This window comes from Plutella xylostella, chromosome 14, assembly GCF_932276165.1.
Source record: "Plutella xylostella chromosome 14, ilPluXylo3.1, whole genome shotgun sequence".
In the NCBI taxonomy this organism is placed as follows: domain Eukaryota; kingdom Metazoa; phylum Arthropoda; class Insecta; order Lepidoptera; family Plutellidae; genus Plutella; species Plutella xylostella.
The window spans coordinates 3,482,576-3,503,920 of NC_063994.1; the positions used below are offsets into that span (position 1 = coordinate 3,482,576).

The following is a 21,345-nucleotide window of genomic DNA, read 5'->3' on the forward strand; positions in this document are numbered from 1 at the left end:
TCGTTGGATGACGTTGGGTTCTGGTTGCGTGAGTTGGGTTTTCGTCCGAATTGGCTTAGGTACTTTATATGGCTGCACGTGAAACATCTAGGCATAAATCATGTTATGGCGCTTCTATATGGGAGAGGATGATTTCCTGCGGATAGTAATGCTTTTTCAAGGCTTTCCCTTTTCGTTTTTCATGTCATCACACCCTGTATGGCGTGAGTCTTTATTTTAATATTCAGTATAGCGTAGAGCCCAGCATCTATAAAATTACAACTCAATACTATGTATATTCTCGTTTAGAAACCTGATAGAACCGTGTAAACTTTAAATCCACTTTTATAGCGACAGTACAAATAACCTGTTGCTTTTATGTATTCTGCGTGCGAGTGTACTTGTTGTTGCTGTAGTATCTAGTTAAAGAATACAACTTTATAAATGTGTTCTTGGGACGTGCCTTTTGCTCTAGTTTAATAAAGGAAAGGTTTAGCGCCGATAGTTCAGTGGGTGACTCGTTGCTTCGTGCCAGGAAGGCTCAAGTTCGATCGAGTTATTTATATTATTTTAAGCCATGCTGAGTACTCGTAAGCTATGTTCTGGTAACGGAAACGACACTGATAAAATTGATCCCTGTTATTTAGAATGCGCTTAGGGGGTGGGTCACGCTACCTTGCGAAAAACTATGTTTTTTTTAATGCATTTATTTCATAATAATCTTAACTTTAGTTTCGGAGCGCTACTTCTAAACACGACTCTATCACGTTACATTACGTACCGATTAAATGTTAGATCTCGTTTGTTTTTGTTAATCTAAAGTAACCCAATGTACTCACGCCGTACTAATTGTTGTTACAGTAGGTATCTTGATGTCGGATTAACAAGTCTAGTCTACCTTAAACACCAACTAACAAGTCTAGTTAAATCTAGAAATAATCCGGTGTAAAAACTTGTCTAGACACTCCTACACTTTCAATTAAGTATAATTAATACAGATCTTATTATCTCTAGCTACTAACTTTTACAAATAAAAACATCACATAGGTACCTAATATACAATATAGGTATTTATTACACTCACGGGTAATGAAATAGGTCCAATTACAAAATGACGACACGAAACGACCCCCTTTTCTGATTCGCTGAGATCTCATGCATAAATGTGTTGTGAATTTGAATCACATGAAAACTTTTTCTGTAGAAATTTTGTCTATAGTCTTTACGGTAGGCCTTTATTTTTAATTTACACTGCCACGTTCAGATCTATGGCCACGTTTTGCCACCAAAACGTCAAATTGACAACATAGTTTTGTTGATGTGGAAAAGAAATTATACTATTAATAACAATTTTACTCTGATTTCCTAAACATTTTAATATTTTGTTATGTTAATTTGATGCAGCTTTGTTTCATATTCAAGAAAAACTGATCTTTAACATTTGCTGTTTCTGAACACCACTATAAGAACAGTTTAGGATTCAGTGTCACCCTGTAAAGTGCTACCTTGTGTAAAAATACCATGGAAAGACTTCGTTCATTAGAATTATTATCTACTGCCGGTTAAATTCAACAAAATGATTCAAGTAATAGGATTCATTGTAATTCTTATTGTGGTATCTGCTAAGCATGAAATATATGACGGGTAAGTTTCTGCAGGGTCACTCTAGATAACTAAATATTAAGTTCCAGAGCGTCACGGTGCTAACCTAATTGCGTGTGATCCAAAAGGAGCACCGTGATCTAGTTACTCTCACTAAAAAGTAAGAGTAACTAGATCTACAGTAACCCCATCGAGGATTTATATAGCAACAGAAGCTGAAACTTGAAAAGTAGCCAATGGTACATTGCTATACACAATTTTTAGGCATTATCTCTTAACGTTATAAAGTATTATAAACGCACGATATACTTTAAATTACTTATTGTATAGGTATTCTAGCAATCATTTTTTCAGAGCGTCTGTCTATGAATTCGAGATAAAAAATGAGTTGCAAGTTAAAAGCCTTCGAGAACTAGAGGACAAGTATTACTTGGACGTCTGGTCCCACCCCGGGCCAACCCGGCCGGGGTATGTGTTGGTCCAGAGGACATGGAGAGGGGACTTCGAAAGTTCTCTCAAAAAAGCCGGTATAAAGCATAAACTCGCCGTCAAAAATGTTAGAGGGTAAGTTTTATACCATCATAATATTATAATTTTATTTGACAACCGAATGGTGTAGTGTTTAGTGGCTCTGACTGCTGTACCGAAGGTCCCGGGTTCAATTTCCGGACGGGTATAGTCAGATATTTGTTAAATAACCAGATAATTTTACTCGGGTCTTGGGTGTTAATAATATATTATGTACCTATCTTTATATCTGTGTAGGTATATAAGGCTCTGCCTAAGGACGTGTGACAGATGTCCCCACATATTAGATATTAATTATTAAGATGTAAAATCTACAGGTACAATTTTGTCGACAGACTGTTGGAGCAAGAAGACCTCCTTCTGACTCAAGCGGCTAAGTTGAGTCAGAACAACATGAACTACACAGTCGCCGGGCTGCCTCTGGGCCGAATTTACAATTTCGACGAAGTGAGTTCTATAGAGGAAATTTATATTTCTTGCGAACTTTGCAATTGTTGGATATTTTGGTGGAAAGCAAACAAACTTTTATAGATTCACTTAGATTTATTTAAAAAGCGGCATAAGTACATTACAACCATGAGAGAAGAGAGTTATATGTGATTGACAGCTTGTCAAAGTGAAAGATGACATTTGACGTATGACAGTTAAGAATGTGTTTACTAAGTACGTTACATTACAAGCAAATAACTAAACTCCAACACTGGCCCTTAAACACATACATAACTATTTAACATGAGTTTAGACCTTTCACATCAACCATAAATAAAATGCACTATATAAAATACCTACTATGTACTTATACAGTTAAACTAACTCTTACATAAGTGTTACATAAGTACATAACAAAATAAGTTAATCCTAACAGTCTTATTTTAAAGTAAATAACTACTGAACAGTTTTTCATGAACACTAAATGCATGAATCTGACCCATGTTAACACAACATATTAAAACATTTTATACTAGAAAACCAACAACTACAAGTTTGAAATACAGTTATTTTAACATTAAGTTCACAAATTTGCAATGTTTCTCCTTACAAAGTGCTTTAGTTAAAACATCAGCTAACATATCATTTGTTGACAAATATCTCACTTGCACAATACCATTGTTAACAATTTCTTTAATAAAATGGTGACGTATGTCTATATGTTTGGTTCTGGAGTGAAACATAAAGTTTTTACACAGTTTTATAGCAGATTGGTTATCATTAAATATACATATTTTAGGCGTGATACCAAACATTTCTAACATAAATTTCCTTATAAATAAAGACTCTTTACATGTGTCGGACAACGCCATGTACTCCGCCTCCGTGCTTGACAGAGCAACAGTGCGCTGTTTGCGACTTTCCCAAGATACTATTGAGTCACCTATACAGAACACATACCCAGTATACGACCTGCGATCATGATTATCTGATGCCCAGTCTGCATCAGCGTAAGCAGTTATATCCAACCCGCTTTTATAGAATGTAAGACCTAAATTGATAGTTCCCTTTAAATACCTTAAAATCCTTTTAGCGGCCTTCCAATGACTTTCTCCAAAGCAGTTGTTGAATTGGCTGAGGTAACTCACTGCATGACTGATGTCCGGTCTCGTACTAACAGCTACATACATCAGTGAGCCAATCAAACCTCTGTAATCATAGGTATCATTACTTTGACTCTCCTTGGTTAATTTTAAACCAGTCTCCATGGGCGTACCCACAGGCTTACATTCCTCCATTCGGTATTTCTTCAGTAATTTTTCTATGTAGTTTGACTGATCAAGTGAAATATTATTACCTTTTCTAGATAGTTTCATTCCGAGGATGTGTTGGGCTGGCCCTAGATCTGTGATATCAAATTCATTCTGCAATTTACGTTTTATTTCCTCCTTTCCTTGGAATTCTGGAGATGTAAACACAATTAAATCGTCCACATACAGAGCTATGATCATCATTGATCGACTGTCATTCTTGTCATATTTGAAGTATACACATGGTTCCGAAGATAAACGGCTGAAGTCCAATTTATCACATAATACCTTAGTGATTTTATCATACCAGGATTTGGAAGCTTGTTTTAGGCCGTACACTGCTTTGTTTAGCTTGTAGACCATGTTTTCACTCCCCGGTACTTCAAAACCCTCCGGCTGTTCCATGTAGACTGTTTCCTCTAGTTCCCCATTGAGAAAAGCGGTCTTCACATCAAGATGATCAATGGACATGTTGTATTCTGCTGACAATGCAAGCAGCATTCGAATTGTCGAGTATCTCACGACAGGTGAGAATGTTTCTTGGTAATCTATACCATATTGTTGAGAATAACCTTTAGCTACTAAGCGAGCTTTAAATTTAAGTAACTCTCCATTCAGGCCATACTTTTTCTTATATACCCATTTACATTTTACAGGTTTATGTTCAGGGTCTCGTTCTGTCAGAGTCCAGCATTTATTCTTAATAAATGAATCATACTCATCTTTCATCGCTTTACGCCAACCATCTGCTTCTGGTCCATTCAATGCCTCAGTTGCTGTCTGCGGTTCATCAGGATCATGGTCAGCCAGTCTGACAAAGTTGGCTCGAAGCGGAGACTCAGCAACATCATCATAGCTGGAGTCTGAAGTCAGTTCGGCTTCAGCTAGCGATTCTCTCCCTGGAACGTAAGTAGTGTCCAAGCGATCATCTGGCCCTTCATTTATGCTGTCCTCACTCTCGGAATCATCAAGTGTAATTGTGCTAATTCTGTTTATATTCTGTGATTGTCTGTCGTCAGATATATCAGTATCTACAGTGGATGATTCCGATTGAGGAATTACATTTTCATTCAAGTTAATATCAACAAATAATTGTTGATCTACAGTATCATCATGCGACATGTCTTTAACATAGAACTTATCCTCCAAGAATACAACATCTCGAGAATGCTTAATATCTCTAGGATTAGTAGGATCAATAAGCCGGTATCCTTTTGATTCTTCACTATACCCCATAAATATGTACGGTTTGCTCTTTTGATCTAACTTCTTTCTATTCTTTACCATCACATAGGCAATGCATCCAAATACTTTTAAATTGTTTAGATTTACCTTTTTCTTGCTCCATTTTTCCTCCGGGGTCGCACCAAGAACAGCCTTAGTCGGGCTTCTATTCTTTAGGTAGACGGCTGTGTTCACCGCTTCGGCCCAGAATTTCATCCCCAATCCGGCATCCATCAGCATGCATCGCACCTTCTCCATGATGGTTCTGTTGGCTCGTTCTGCAACACCATTCTGCTGTGGAGAATCCGGTATTGTCTTTTGATGCTTGATACCATTGGCTTTGAGAAATTCCTGAAAAATAGAACTCATATATTCTCCCCCTCTATCACTCCTAAGTACCTTTATTTTCTTCCCAGTTTCATTTTCCACAAGCTGTTTAAATTCCTGAAAATACCTAAAAGTCTCATCTTTAGACTTCAGAAAGTAAGTATACTGCTTCCTTGTGTAGTCGTCTATGAAACTCAATGTGTACTTGGAACCACTTAGAGATGGAACCTGCATTGGCCCACACAGGTCTGTATGAACCAGTTCTAAGACATCACTTGCCCTACTAAATGAGCGTTTAGGGAATGGTTGTCTACTCTGTTTTCCCTCAATACACGGTATACAGTGTTTATAATCTGTATCTTTATAATCAACACCTACGGCCATACCTTTACGGAGAAGATTCATACTTCTCGCATTCAGATGCCCAAGACGTCTGTGCCACAACTCCTGGGGTGTCGAGGCAGCTGCTGTTGCCGCCACTAGTTCGCACTCCTCCACCTTTGCTGCATTGCCAGCAGCAGTACTGGCGTTGTCCGACACAGTGTCAAGTTGATACACACCGTTCACCTGAGTTCCAGTAGCTAGAACTTCATTACCATCACGAATTGTACAAGAATTACGATTAAATGTGACTTCATAGCCCTTGCGCGTCATCGCACTAACAGACAATAGGTTGGTACTTAAGTTAGGTACATAGTAAGTTTCACTTATTGTTCTTACACAGTCTTTTAATTTAATTTCAACTTCACCAAGTCCAGCTGTTGATAACCTCTCACCATTTGCCACGCTCACATCCACAGTTTTATTTGGATTGCAGCTCACCATCATGTCGCGACTGTTGCACATATGGTTAGTGGCTCCTGAGTCTATATACCACACATTGCTGTGAACTTTTACAGACAAGGCTGTGACGAGAGCCTTCGACTTAGGTTTTTCATGCTTTGTTGTCTGTTTTTCATGATAAGCCTTCTTTTCTGTGCAGTTACGTGAGTAATGCCCTGGACGTTTGCACCTGAAGCACTTTATTTGTTTCCGAGTGACGAGGGCAGTCACTCCATCTTCTTTATCTTGCCTTCTCTGTGTCTCCTGTAGTAATTTGGCAGATACATGTTCCGTTGTCAATTTTTGGCCTGAATTTTCGATAGCCATAATTAACGGATCATAGTCGGAAGTAAGGCCACTCAATATAATGACAGCGATGAATTCATCCTCCAATGGGGATTCAATTTCACTTAACTGATGTGCAACTTCTTTAATTTTGTTTAAGTAGTCATCCATGGAATTGCTGTCTGCAAGTTTTGTTCCAAACAAACTCCTGAGTAAGCCTAGTTTTCTGCACAGACCTTTGCCTTCGTACGTATCTTTCAAGTTGTTCCAAGCTTCGTAGGCACTTTTAGCTGTTCGTATGTACGGAATAACAGATGGTTGAACTGATAAAGCAATTCGCGCCAATGCCTTACTGCCCTTTTTGTCATCACTTGTTTCCTTTTCCACATATTCCCACAATTCTTCATGAATGAGCACCATCTTCATTGAAAACTTCCAAGTGGAATAATTTTCAGTTCCTTTTAATTTTTCCACCGTATAGGAACCGTTTGATGAAGTCGTCATTATGATTGAGGTTATGTATTTGTGGTAATTTCGGAAATTTTAATTCTGAAATTTTAATCTGAAAAATAAAAGTACTTTCCACTTTTACCAACCACGCTCTGCTACCATGTTGGATATTTTGGTGGAAAGCAAACAAACTTTTATAGATTCACTTAGATTTATTTAAAAAGCGGCATAAGTACATTACAACCATGAGAGAAGAGAGTTATATGTGATTGACAGCTTGTCAAAGTGAAAGATGACATTTGACGTATGACAGTTAAGAATGTGTTTACTAAGTACGTTACATTACAAGCAAATAACTAAACTCCAACAGCAATGTCTTTAAAGGTTTCTAGTGGTCAAACGTAGCCAATGTTATTCTGAAATATATTATTATTACCTATACGCTGTGTTGCAGTAAAGTATCGTGTTATTAAGATAATTGAATAAAGGAACTTGAAACGAATATGGGCATTAAATGTAGGTATATCTGGCTCTTTCGGTTCGTATACTGCAAGGCAGCAATACATTGGTTTAAAGTTCAATTCTGCAACACAGACATTTTGAGAAAAAGTGTGTTGAAAAACCTTAAACTATTGCATATTATTATAAAGTAAACAATAAAAACAGAATCTGCATGCGCCTATATAGGTACAGTTCTCCCATATTAATAATGCGCATGCAAATCTTCGCAAACTGTCGTATTCCCGGAAAAACCCGAATCATTGAATCGAAACAAAGCACTTGCATTTTGATCCTTGTTCGAAAGAAATAGTAGCCAATATCATGTGACACATAATCGAAAACAATTTGGGCGGTCGGTGGCTGTCACCGATCAGTCAAAGGTCTCAAGGTCAAGATCAGTATTACTTTTGTGGAATTATAAAGAGCTGCAATTACACATCGTTCTTGTTATTTTTTTCAAATGTGAATTTAATTTCAACTTTAATTATTTTTGACGACGCCATATTATGAGGCACATTTATGAATAAAATATACGTCACATTGATAGACTTCACTTTGCCAATAAAGCCACACCCAAAAGGCCAAGTTTGTAATTGTAATATTATTGTGAATGATCAGCGCTGTAAATACTTTTGAACTGAGATTTTAATGTAAACATTTTTATTAATGTGAAATAATCAGTGCTGTAAATACTTTTGAACTGAGATTTTTTAAAAATTATGTAAACCTGTGTTTGAAATCCATTTCTCCTTATAATATAAACCTTGTGTTATTCAAACCTTCTTTCATCCATCTTTACATCAGCTTCAGTAAGACACTTGAAAAGTACCTACTGTAACATTTTCGAAGTAAATTTTAATATTATGGAATATTAAGAATTATAGAATCAAATTTCGTTACTGATAAATCAATTATCTCTTTTAGCACCAATTACATAATTCTACAAAATTTTCATGAAGAAAATGCACTTAACCACTCTAAATACATAATAGTTTTCTAACGCTCGGGAATACGACCGTTGCCGAACAATGACGAAGATTTCTATGTGCATTATCAATTTTGGGGAACTGTACTGCTTAGATAGTTTAGTAAACTGTACTGCTGAAAATCAGCGCTGCAGGTACATTATGTACTTGCAGCAATTGCTGAGCTCGGGGCCTTTTTGGCGCTGCGCTGATGCACCATCTACACAGGCTGGCCAATATTTAAGTTATTTTTATTTTTAGGAATTTAGTTTAGTTTTATTTTTATGTAATTTTTTTTTTTTTTTATCTTTTTTGGTTTTATTAATTTTATATTCAAATTGATGATGTTTTGTTGTATATGTTTTTGTTTTGTTGTATTTTTCGGTGTATTTGTGCAGCACCAAATAAAATCTTTTTCTTTCTTTCTTTCTTTCTAGTAACAAATTGATTGTTTTTTATGACCAAAGAGCCTCTATATTTAAGAATATTTCGAATATTTTCAGATCGAAAATTACATAGAACGAATATCCCGTATGTACCCTAAAGTGGCCACGATGGTGAAGGGAGGACACAGTTTTGAGCACAGACCGATCCATTACCTGCGCATATCGACCACTGATTTCCGGGTAAGTATTGAAATTTAATTAATTTTTATTAGCTTTTCACGCTTAGCTAGGCCTTGAAAGGGGTCTCCGTGTAGCCTTTGTGTTAATCCAGGGTTTCAGCTTAGTATGTTATGCTCATTTTCATAAAAATGGTCCAGTCGTAAAGATACTGATTGTAAGGTCTACAATATTGGATATTAAATAGTTGTGTGAATTTATCAACTAGTACGTATGCATATGTATACGTTATTTCGCTATGACTACCACGCACTTAGGGTTACCAGAGATGCAGGTTCCCTCATGACGCTTTACCTTCACCTACAGATCACTAACATTCCAAACTATTTGAATACACAGTGGCATTGGCGTGGGAAAAAATCAACCAATCAGTTTCATTGCAGGATGAAAGCAAACCAATCGTGTACGTGCAGTCACTGCTGCACGCTCGCGAGTGGCTATCGCAAGCGGCCACTCTCTACGCCATTGAGAAACTCGTCGTCAACCCTGAGGAGCATAACCTGGTCAGCGACGTGGACTGGATCATCATGCCTGTTGCCAACCCTGATGGATTTGTTTACAGTACTTTTACTGTGAGTATCTTATCTGTTTTGTTGTGCCACTCTTAGGTTCAGGTATTAGTTAGCCAAGTATGCCAGCAATAGATGTGTAGCGTGCATGCTGAATGGCAACGATTCCATCACATTATATTTATACATACCTAATGTACAAACACCATAAACTAGTATGGGATATATTCTCTGGATGATCGGACACTTTCACGTTCTATAGCTAATCTATCCCATAATTACAGGCGAGATCCTGGAGAAAGAATCGGGCGAAAGGCTACAAAATCGGCAACGTCTGCGTCGGAGTGGACCTGAACCGGAACTACGACGTGAACTGGGGGACCGCCTCGAGCTCCTCGCCCTGCTCCGAGACCTTCCACGGCAGACACGCCTTCTCCGAACCAGAGACGATAGTCACCAAGAAGATCCTCCACAAATACAAGGGCAGAGTCGAGATGTTTCTAGACATACACAGCTTTGGTAGTCTGATACTGTTTGGATACGGCAACGGCGCGCTTCCACCGAATGCATTCATGACCAATCTAGTTGCCCAGCAAATGGCTACAGCCATAGACGCGGTCAAACTTAGAGAGAACCCCGCCTACACAGTGGGCAATTCTGCGATGCTGCTTTACCCTGCGTCAGGCTGCGCTGCCGACTACGCTTTAGCCAATGGCTCTCCGTTGACTTTCACTTTTGAGTTGCCAGGGTACAAGCACAATGGTAGCATGGCTGGGTTTCTTGTAGACCCTGCGTTTGTGGACCAGGCTGGGTACGAGACGTGGGAGGGCATCAAAATTGGCGCGAGATACGCTCTTCAGAGTTACAGGAAGAAGAAAGGTCTGGCTTTGGATGCGTTGGCGCCGAAGCCCAAACGTAGGACTTTTAAGTTTAAACATTGAAGGCTTTTAGGTATTTTATAAGTATGTGTTATTGTTGAAGTTTATACTGTCTGTAATTGGTAGGACTGAATAAATTAATTTATAGTTTATCTGTATGTTAGTACCTAGTGCGACTTATGATATAATAAAATACAAATTATTTAAAAGTATAAAACGTCATTTGATTTATGCAGTTAGTCTGCAGGAGTGCTTAGTCCTGACTAGGGCATGCAATACCGCAATACCGGTATTAGGGACAAAATTCACGCTTTTTTCAATACCGGTATTGAAAGTTAATACCGGTATTGAAGTAATACCGGAATCGGACATTTTTAGGCTACAATAAAGCGATTAAGATATAGTATTCCTATATACTGTGAAAGCGCACTTGTTTCCAACCGTTTGATGCAGTTTTCGGCCGTTTGATATCTACTGTTGTCCATGCGTAAACGGACACTGGATGTAAAAAAAAAATATTGTAAAATTTAAACTAATACTCAATTCTCGTAAAAATCTATTACAAAAAACTGAATTTCATTGCTTTTTCTCGTTTTATTTTGACCTATACGACCTTTCATCACAATATATGCCATTTATTACAAGGAAATCTAATGCCGGTATTAATACCGGGATCCCGGTATTGAGTTGCAATACCGGAACTAAATACCGGTATTGAAAATAGTTCCGGTATTGCATGCCCTAGTCCTGACCGAGATATTAAAATCCATTTTGGGACTGGTATCATAAAACATCAAAACAAAAAAAAAACACACACTCACGCCTTGTACTAATGTACTCCCTTGCGGGGTAGGCAGAGGTGCATTGCTGCACCCACTTTTCGCCAGAGTGTTTTGTTAGTCCCAATGTAATAGGGGGCGGGCCTATTGCCATTTTACGGGCACATCCAAGACCCGAGAACAAATATCTGTGTTTAAACAAATATCTGCCCAGCCGGGAATCGAACCCGGGACCTTCGGCTCAGTAGGCAGGGTCACTAACCACTACGCCATTCGGTCGTCTATCAAAACCAATTCTTGCAAATAAAGTGCGTACCAACAAAATATTTGAATCAAATTTTAAATGTAAACAAAATTATATCTCCACTTAGTTACCATTAATAAAATAATACAGTTTATCTTAGGACTAAAAACATTGCAATAGTACCTATCTATAATTATTATAAAATGTGTTTGTATAATCCATTATTTATTTCACCTAATCTGCAGATTGTTACATTTGTTACCGTGCGGCCATATTTATTATGACTTTTGTTTTAAAATTAAAATGTTGTATGTTTGTAAGTTTGTTTTCCTTATTCGAGTGGTCCTTATGAGAAATTTAACAAAGTAATAAGTGGACGAAATAGGAAGGTCGCCTTAATGGATAAGTAGATGAGGTGAAGGATAAATTGAGTGTTTTTGATATTGACAATACTATCAATTTATTATACATACTGAATAAACACATAAACATTTTTTCAAGTAAACAAACTTACATAGTATTTTTAATTGCGAAAAACAGGTCAGGTTTGAAGGGCGGATTAACAATTTGATAACTTTGAGTAATTATTAAATATTATTGACAGCATTTGTGATAAATTTTATTATCAATTACCAGCATATAACATAGTCATGGCATTACAAAACATATGAGAGCCACCATGCATCGCGCTCTGGTTTTTGTTCTACTGTTAGGCGTTGCCTATGCGAAATTTGAAAGTTATGAGGGGTAAGTTACATTTCTGTTTCTCACAGATATAAATATGAAACATATGACATAGAAATTTACCTACACCTAGATACTTACATGGCTCAGAGGGAAATTAACCCAAAGGATTGTTTTTAGCTATGTGTGAAAATAAGTTTTGGTTCTTCCTTTATAAGGTCCTGTTTTTTGGTGCAAGCATATTAGTTAAAATATAGTATATATGTATACTTAGTACTTACTTGAAAACTTTCTTGTCGCTATAAATTCATAGTTCCAGCCTTCTTACACACATAAATAAACAATAAATTGTGATTTACAGGACGTCAGTGTACGAATTCAGCGTTAAGAATGGAGCGGAAGCCAAGCTGATGCAGCAGTTGGAGAAAGAGCTAGACCTGGACATCTGGGCGCACCCCGGCCCATCCCGGCCAGGCACCGTGCTAGTCCCAAAACAAATGAAGGGAGAGTTCGAGTACAAACTGAAGTTTGCCGGCATCCAACACAAAGTACAAGTGGACAACATTAAAGAGTAAGAAATACCTAGTTTGCTTCAGTTTGTTTTCTGAGATTGAGAATATAAGGTGGATAATAACATAACATTTACCGTTCGATCATGTGCTGAACTCAGGCATACATAGGGTACCTACCATGCGATTCAAATGGCATTTTGGAATTGCGCAGCCTCTTTATAGAACGCAGAGGTATTCATCATACGTTCAATACTAGAGGTCCCCACAATAACCAATAATGACTTATCACAGGGGACATCTCATGGTAAACTGTCTCGCTCAACTACATATCCTAATACTATTTTAACCGCACTACTTAACTACAATTAATATGTGTGTATTCCAGATACATGGAATTAGAAGACAAATTGCTGACATCAGCTAGAAGCCAGAGGGCTAATATTACTGCAGCAGGTCTGTCTTTCGACAGGGTCTACACTTGGGAAGATGTAAGTGAAAAGTTCATAAAAAACCGTAAGACCGTCAGACTGCAACTACCTCTAAGGGCTACTTGCAGAAACATATTAAATCTAGATTTAGTGTTAAATCTCGATTTAGTGTAAATTTTTATATGGACTGACGTTTATGTGAGATTTAATATGTTTCTGCAAGTGGTCCTAAATGATTACCATAAAATTACTCATCATCTACATATTCTAGAGATATCTATGTAGGACTGTAGGGGCCTTACCACAAAAACTTAGACAGTATTTAACAGGTGTTTAGCGCTGTCAAACGCCTACAAAATCTGTCAATTTTCGTTTTAAACACTAGTTAAACAGTGTTTAAAGTTTTTTGTGGTAGCACAGTAGGTACGTATCTAAATATTTTTTTGTTTCACTATTTTTAGATTGATCAATACCTGGACGTTCTGGGAGAGGCGTATCCCGACACTGTCACTGTTGTGAACGGTGGAAGCAGCGTCGAACGCAGGCCGATGAAATATTTGAAGATATCCACTACCAACTTCCAGGTAGGAACTAACTACATATGACTTGTATTGCTACCCAGTAATAATACTACCTATCTAGTAATATTTTTTGCAACATTAACAGTTATATTGCAACTAATAAACTTCGAACATAGTGAAATTACAGATATACTGACTTATGTTAATCGAATAGAATTCATAAATTTTATACAGTAGATATTACTCAATAAAGCGATCTCTTCCAGGCAACCTTTGGCTCCCTCAAATGCTTACTCTTATCTAAGTTTTTTCTCAGCCCGTAGTAGATTTACACGCACTCAAATTTATACAAAGATAATACACACTTATAATTTTACATTTTTAACCGACTTCGAAAAAAGGAGGACGTTCTCAATTCGTCTGTATGTATTTTAATTTTTTTACAGGATAAAAGCAAACCAGTGATCTACATGCAGTCTCTCCTCCACGCTCGCGAGTGGATCACGCAGGCCGCCAGCTTGTACGCTATCCACAGACTTGTCATCGACGTCACTGAGAGGGACATGCGCAATGACTTCGACTGGATCATCGTGCCCGTCGCCAACCCTGACGGCTTTGTCCACACTCACGGGATTAGTGGTACTGTAAGTAATTTCATCAACTTCCTTCTTAATAGTAACTCAACCGTTAAAATTTGAACTCAGACGAATAGCGGTCATGATGTAGAGTAATCCATAGTTTGTGGAGCCCCACATAAACAATTAACATTTTGTGCATTCAAGAATCAGAATGCACCCGGCTATATCGTCCTTACTGCAACCGACCTCTGATCACCGTCGGCTTGAGGACTTCCAACTCTTCCAACTCGAGACTCTCAAACAGTGGCACAGATGGAGCTCTTTATAATCGACATTTGTCGAAGTAATATTTTAAATTCGTCAAAACTTATAGTATTTTATTATCATTATTAAATTCTTTATTGCACAAAGTAAATTGGTACAAAAGCGAACTTAATGATAGCAGTATTTTCTACCAGTTAACCTTTCGTGATGTTGAAAAAGTGTTTGGTAGTAGGCTTTGAAGAAAGAAGATGGTCTAAGTATTTCTGTATTTTCAGTTCCGTTACTGGAGGAAGAACCGCTCCACGGACTACGGCCTGCTCTGCATGGGGGTCGATCTGAACAGGAACTTCGACGTCATATTCGGGACCGGCTCCAGTGACAACGTCTGCAGTGACACCTTCCACGGCGCTGGCCCCTTCTCCGAACCTGAGACTCAGGTCATACGGGACATCATCGCAGAGCACAAGGACCGAATGGAACTGTTCCTTGACATACACAGTTTTGGCAGCTGGATCCTCTACGGCTACGGAAATGGAACACTCCCAGCCAACGCTTTGTACACCCATTTGATAGGAGTCCAGATGGCTCAGGCCATTGATGCTGTGAAGAAGAGTTACAACCCCGACTACGTTGTCGGAAATACTGCTTTGATGCTGTACGAAGCCTCTGGTAGTGCGGCTGACTACGCCATGTCCGTTGGAGTGCCGTTCTCCTACACTTACGAGTTGCCCGGGTTGAGATTCGATCCTGGCACCTTGTTTGGGTTCCTGGTCGACCCCGCGTTTATTGAACAGGCTGGGTTTGAAACGTGGGAGGGAATTAAGGTTGGCGCCAGGTACGCTCGCAACTCTTACAGGGCAAGGAAAGGTCTGCTGTAAATGGGTTTGATAAATTAAAATGTAAAAAATTATCATCATATTGTGTTTTTTTTTGTTTGATATTAAATATTTATGAAGGCAGAAATTCTAAATTTAGAGCTGTCAAAACCTTAATTTATTTGTTTAAAATTCGACTCTATGATTGTTTCCGTAAATGTCATTTTATGCTAGCAAAATTTACGAGTATAGCTTGACAGCGTTAAAGAATTTCCTTCAGAATCGACATTTTTTTTTATTGGTCGCTTACCCATACCTATGTAATAAAAGACTCTACGAAGATACCTAACATCGCAAAATCTCATGTATCATCCCGGTAAAGTATTATTTACTTATATATTATTATTAATATATTATTCTGAAATGCATAACAATACTTATTCTATTCTATTCTCTGTGGGGGTGTAAGTACCTGCACCTGGCTCTCTCGAGTGGAACCTTTGTGCATATCCCCAAGGTCTAAACTGCCTTCCTAAGCTTGGACCATTTCCCACCACGCTGGTCCACTGCGGGTTGGTGGGTTCACATATCTAGATGTGCTAGATCTAGGTATGCAGGTTTCCTCACGATGTTTTCCTTCACCGTAAGAGCGATGGTATACATTGTACTTAAGTTAAAATAACTCATTGGTACATGTCAGCGCTGGGATAATAAATAATAATAATAAATAATAAATTTACCACCTACTTAAGAAAGAACATGTATATAAACAAGAAGCCTATACATATAAGGTTAAACCGTTATTCCTTCATTGAAGAGTAACTAGTGGTGGCGCACACTCTACATACATAACAAAGTATCAGAATTATACTCCTGAGGGCTTTAAAATCCCATTTATTACTTCAATGTAAATCCCACTGAAATCCACACATAAAATACGTTAACAGATGTCGATTCTAAAGGCACAAATCCTAATTTTAGTGCTGTCAAATTATAAATTAAATAATACAGAATTACTGAGAAACTCATATTGGTGGCTTGCACAACAAAGTTAATCAAAATTAAATCTATGACCTCTTGGTCTGACATGATACTGTCAGAGCAAGAGAAAAACTATTTCTAATTTTGAATAACTTGGTTGTGCAAGCCACCCATAGAGTCAAATTTTAAATAAAGAATTAAAGGTTCTGACTGCACTAAAGTTATATTTTCTGCCTTCAGAATAGAATGAAAGTTTATTATCAATGTGCGCGATTATAAATTTGCAGGCTAATTCTTTATGTTAGTTATTATTAGTTATTTATAGTAGGTAATTATACAATAAATAAATATTATCATAATAATAAGCATTCATTTAATTGATCTTCAACGCATGTAGTGATCAGCTACTAAAATTAAGACACGGGCTTAAGATTACGCGAATTTTTAAGTTAAGCCAATGATAATGAAGGAAATGATAATTACCTAAACAGCTGTAAACATACCTTACTCTTGAAATATCATTCAAGCGTACTTCATCATGTATTGGCATAATTTTTTAGTTTGTTCCCTAGTGATTATTAGTGTTTGTGCCAAAAATGAGTTATATTCTGGGTATGTAAAGTACCTACATATTTTATACCTAATTTAAATCCCCATATTAATTCAAAACTACTGATACCTGATAGACGAAAATCACATAATTCTTGTCGTTAGAGAATATTATGTACTATATGTTCCCTGATCACATGTCACAAACATTGTGAAAATAGATAAAATGATCATTTGTATTTCAGATCAAAAATTTACAACGTGAAACTCACTTCACTAAAACAACAGGAGACGCTCAGCCATTTGAAGAAAGATGACGTAGATTTCTTGAGATACCCATCTTTTACACACAACATCACTGGTCGAGCTTTGGTTCCTGCAGCTCAAGTGGACTGGTTCGAAGAGCAGCTAAACAGCTTTGGGATACCCGTGGATATTCAAGTCCATGATGTCCAAGAGTATGTTTCTTACTATTTAAGGTCACAACGCACATAACAACTCGGAAAGGGTAGTGATCGTATCAACTCGAGCAGTTCAGCACCCCGATCCGGAAACATATAGAATCGAGTGCGAGTGTTTTATTCTATTCGAAAGTGCTGTCAAGTTGACAACACTTTCGAAGCACTTTTTACCTATCGAATAGAATGACCTATGGAATGATAGCTGTCAAACTTTCGGAAATCTATTCACCGCCATTTTGTTGTTGACGGGTTGACAGCACTTTCGAAGAGAACACTCGCACTCGATTCTATACGTTAGCTCTGTTTTTTTCCGGATCGGGGTGCAGTATTCTTTGTATGATTCACACTCTAATGGGAATCGTAACGTAATCGCCTCGCTTACAAGCTCGCTCGGTTGACGGCAAGGTGTTTACGTTACGTTTATGTGTGTTATGACTTTAAGGGCTTGCTTCACAATGTCTGGATAATGGCTACCTGTGGAATAAATGACATGCTGTAACTGTATGTTACATAATTACAGAGAGTGACAGCATTTCTTTTATACCACAGGTAGCCAATATCCAGACATTGTGAAACAGGTTTATATCACATTTGTAAACACGATTTTCTCATTGGCTCAATGCCCCTCCATGGAGAGGTCAGGTTTCCTAATTCCTCTTTGACGTACTGAGCACTGAGCAGCTTTGATTTAAGGGAGCAACTTTGAAATTCCGTTAGAAAAACAGGATATTTATAGTACCAACCTACTCTGAATTTATCAGTATTTCTGGTATATTTATCTAGGAACTAATAACTAACGTTACTAATAAAATCCTATCATGTGTATATCCGGTAACTTCAAAATCATTTATGAAATGCGTCTGTTTTAGATCAGCTAAATTTATTTACCGATTTATGTACTTACTTTTTAGGTACCTCATGAGAAAGGATCGTAGTCAGAAGGAATTCTCAAGGAGTTTTGCGTTTGATGGTTATTACCGTTATGAGCAGGTAAATTTTATTCATTCTGTAGATACATGCATAATATTATATTAGGTATTTTTGTAAGAAATTAAAATAATAAAAACATTTACAGATCCTCTCATACCTTAACACAGTGCAGGAGCAAAACAGTAACGTTGAAGTTATAGAGTATGGAAAAACAGCACAAAATCGACCATTAGTTTACGCAAAAATAACAAATGACGATACAAATACTAAACCAGTCATAATTATAGAAGCTGGAATCATTCCCAGGGAATGGATTACGATACCAGCTGCTATTAACGCCATAAATAAATTACTTGAAATAGAAAATGCCAAACTGTTGAATGCATTTGACTGGATTGTTATTCCTGTACTGAATCCTGATGGATACGAATACACCCATACTGATGTAAGTAGACCTAATTTAAAATAATATCCATTATTATGTATCATAATTATGCTATCATCAGACAAACCAATTCCACTTGTGTGGAATGGTCTTAGCTATTATTGTGGCTAACCAGTTAACAATCATAACATCATACTAGGTAATTATTTCTTTAGTAGTCAACCTAACATATGTAAAATGATCATTACAGCTCCGCTACTGGACCAAAACCCTCACTACATCAAGCCACCTCCAATCTGTTTGCCCTGGCGCAAACATAAACCGCAACTTCGACATCGACTGGCTAGTCTCTGGCTCCAGCTCGAGCCCTTGCAGTCCCATCTACTCTGGCATAGAACCCTTCTCGGAAATCGAAAGCCAAATGGTCAAAAACCTACTTGAAGAATACGGCGATAGATTCCGCATGTTCCTCTCCTTGCAAAATAATGGCCCATTCATCACGTATCCGTGGCAGTTTGACAAAGCTGCTACTGGTGCATTCAGACTTCATCATTTCCTCGGTCGTGATATGGCTAAAAGTATCGGTTCAGAGTACGTCACTGGAGTGGGATCAGTGACGACAGATGAAAGAATTTCGGGAACCAGCAGTGATTTTGCTCAGAGAAGCGGTGTGCTGTATTCTTTCAATATAAATTTGAAACAAGATGAGAACGACGATGTTCTTGTACCTGAAAGTGAGATACCTAGAGCTATTGAAGAGGCTTGGAGAGCTATTAGTGTTGCGGCTGACAGTATTATTTCTTAATTGTTATTGTTATAAAATAAGAAGTTATTACCATCTATAATATAATATATTATACCTTCTATAATACTGACCAACTTACATACCTTACCTACTTTAAAATTCATTCTCCTGTCATTGTAGATAATCATATTCTATTCATATTGGTTAATAATTTACCTAGGTTAATTATTTATGTTCTGTAGCTCGTAAAAATATAATAAGATAAATGTAAATTAAAATATTAAAATGATTGATGATAGTCTTTATGACCTGATAACGACCAAATTTTAATACCCCTTATTTTTTTTTGCTATTGCTGCCAAGATTACTAGACTAATACTTAACGCAATAAACGTTATAATACTGTTCCACACAAAATTACAACTCGCAAAGTATTGTATCTATAATTATAGAAGCTACTTGATTGAACGATAAATTTAATTAGACCGGACACCGCGGTGACAAACCCTAGTCTAGCTCTATTCTTTGTGACCGGCACGAAGGAGATTAAAATAAAGCTAAAGATACATTTTCACAAACATTACTACAGTCAACTTACTATATCACCTACATACATCACACTATGGACCAATCGGTTCATACCACAAATATACACAATAAAATTTACATCACCCTTCTTTTTTCATATTCCTTCAATAGGTAGGTACCTTAAACAAATAACTCTTACAAGAACAATCTCTCCGTTATAATAAAAGTTTTTCACATGCACACATCGTCACATTCGCATAAAAGAGAGTTTTCGAAACATTTTTCCGAACTGATAAATCTTGGTCCCAAGTTTCGCCACAAGTGCCTGAATCCGAGCTTAGAGTCGATCTTAAAACTTCCCCCACTGCAAAGACAAGTCTGACTAGAAACTTACGGGACCAACTTAAAATCACAGGTAAGACAAAAGGTTACACAAAACGCTGACGTAGGTGATAAAGTTTTTTAGTTTTCTTTCTGTTGGATCAACTTTGCACGGTCGATTGACATTAAATTTATGGATTTGATTTTAAGATATTATGTTTCGAAGCTGCAAATCGGATATATTAAAGGTGATTTTTACTGATTTTACTCAGTTTATTTGGCAGTGGCATGGTAAACCGATGTAAGCCTTATTATTATTGATATAGTAAGTCGTTGGCCTTAAAAATCCTAGAGCAAAAAGTCCGTCTTAATACAAATACCAACACCAACTGGGAATTGAATCCGGGACCTGGACCCTCGGTACAGTAGTCAGATACACTAACAACTGGGCCACCCGGTGGTAATTTGTCAAAATATTTGAAGTATGTTACAAGTTACTATAGTTATACATCTACTTACTTAAAAGTTTCTACTCTTACTACCGTTGATATTATGTACACCACTCTTCCTTCTCTTACCAAACATTGAATTCTATCATTCTAATACTTTTGTAAATTTTGCTCTATTTTGAATGCGAGTAAAACCATAGAGCTCCATTTCTTAGCATTACTAATGCACGTATGTCTGAGGTCTATCAACAGCCGATCTTACAAGATAAGATGCCTTTAAACCCCGGTTAATGGCTTCCCTGCAATATACCTAGTCTTCCCCCAACACGACATAACTAAACAGTGTCTAAGCTCACAGCTCTGTTAAGGCTGCATAATATAGACTAGCATATTGTTGAACCAAACACAGTTGTTTTCTTGAACAGTGTTTGTCCCCAAGATGACTGTTTGTGTTTACCTCCAGAACCTATTCGTAGGTATTTGTGAACTACGGAAGTGTTATTTTTATATTATATTATATGGATATTTTAGATTTATTAATATTTGCTGATATTATCTTTGCAAAATCAGTAGCAGAGTCTTTTGGTACGTAATTTAAGATATTCCCATAGTGATGTCGATTCTGAAGACACAAATACTGATAATTTTGCTGCTGTAGTGTATCCGTAGATCTCATTATTACACATGACTAAAATTATTTTTATGTCACTGATTTACATAAATTGCCACTTGGTAATTC

At 37.2% G+C, this 21,345-nt stretch overlaps 3 protein-coding genes across 6 annotated transcripts; all 3 read left to right on the forward strand.

The window, feature by feature from the left end:
- Nucleotides 1–50: 50 nt before the first annotated feature.
- On the forward strand, nt 51–10,649 carry LOC125489441 (carboxypeptidase B-like). Of its 4 annotated transcripts, none has more exons than XM_048625322.1 (7): nt 394–584; nt 1,384–1,623; nt 1,936–2,145; nt 2,445–2,556; nt 8,926–9,048; nt 9,429–9,617; nt 9,839–10,649. In XM_048625322.1, exons 2-7 carry the CDS (start codon nt 1,556–1,558, stop codon nt 10,493–10,495), a joined length of 1,359 nt encoding a protein of 452 aa, XP_048481279.1. In that variant the 5' UTR covers nt 394–584; nt 1,384–1,555; the 3' UTR covers nt 10,496–10,649. The 4 variants fall into 4 exon arrangements, with proteins under 4 accessions (XP_048481280.1, XP_048481279.1, XP_048481278.1 ...); XM_048625321.1 differs by having other exon boundaries at nt 394–569; XM_048625323.1 differs by lacking the exons at nt 394–584; nt 1,384–1,623 and adding an exon at nt 51–203.
- Nucleotides 10,650–12,122: 1,473 nt separating this feature from the next.
- On the forward strand, nt 12,123–15,358 carry LOC105385740 (carboxypeptidase B). The gene is made up of 6 exons (XM_011556167.3): nt 12,123–12,202; nt 12,501–12,710; nt 13,037–13,139; nt 13,541–13,663; nt 14,047–14,244; nt 14,718–15,358. The coding sequence occupies exons 1-6, from the start codon at nt 12,123–12,125 to the stop codon at nt 15,318–15,320; spliced, it is 1,317 nt and encodes a 438-aa protein (XP_011554469.3). The 3' UTR covers nt 15,321–15,358.
- Nucleotides 15,359–16,633: 1,275 nt separating this feature from the next.
- On the forward strand, nt 16,634–19,409 carry LOC105385741 (carboxypeptidase B). The gene is made up of 5 exons (XM_011556168.3): nt 16,634–16,850; nt 17,033–17,245; nt 18,160–18,238; nt 18,324–18,623; nt 18,814–19,409. The coding sequence occupies exons 1-5, from the start codon at nt 16,777–16,779 to the stop codon at nt 19,366–19,368; spliced, it is 1,221 nt and encodes a 406-aa protein (XP_011554470.3). The 5' UTR covers nt 16,634–16,776; the 3' UTR covers nt 19,369–19,409.
- Nucleotides 19,410–21,345: the final 1,936 nt, after the last annotated feature.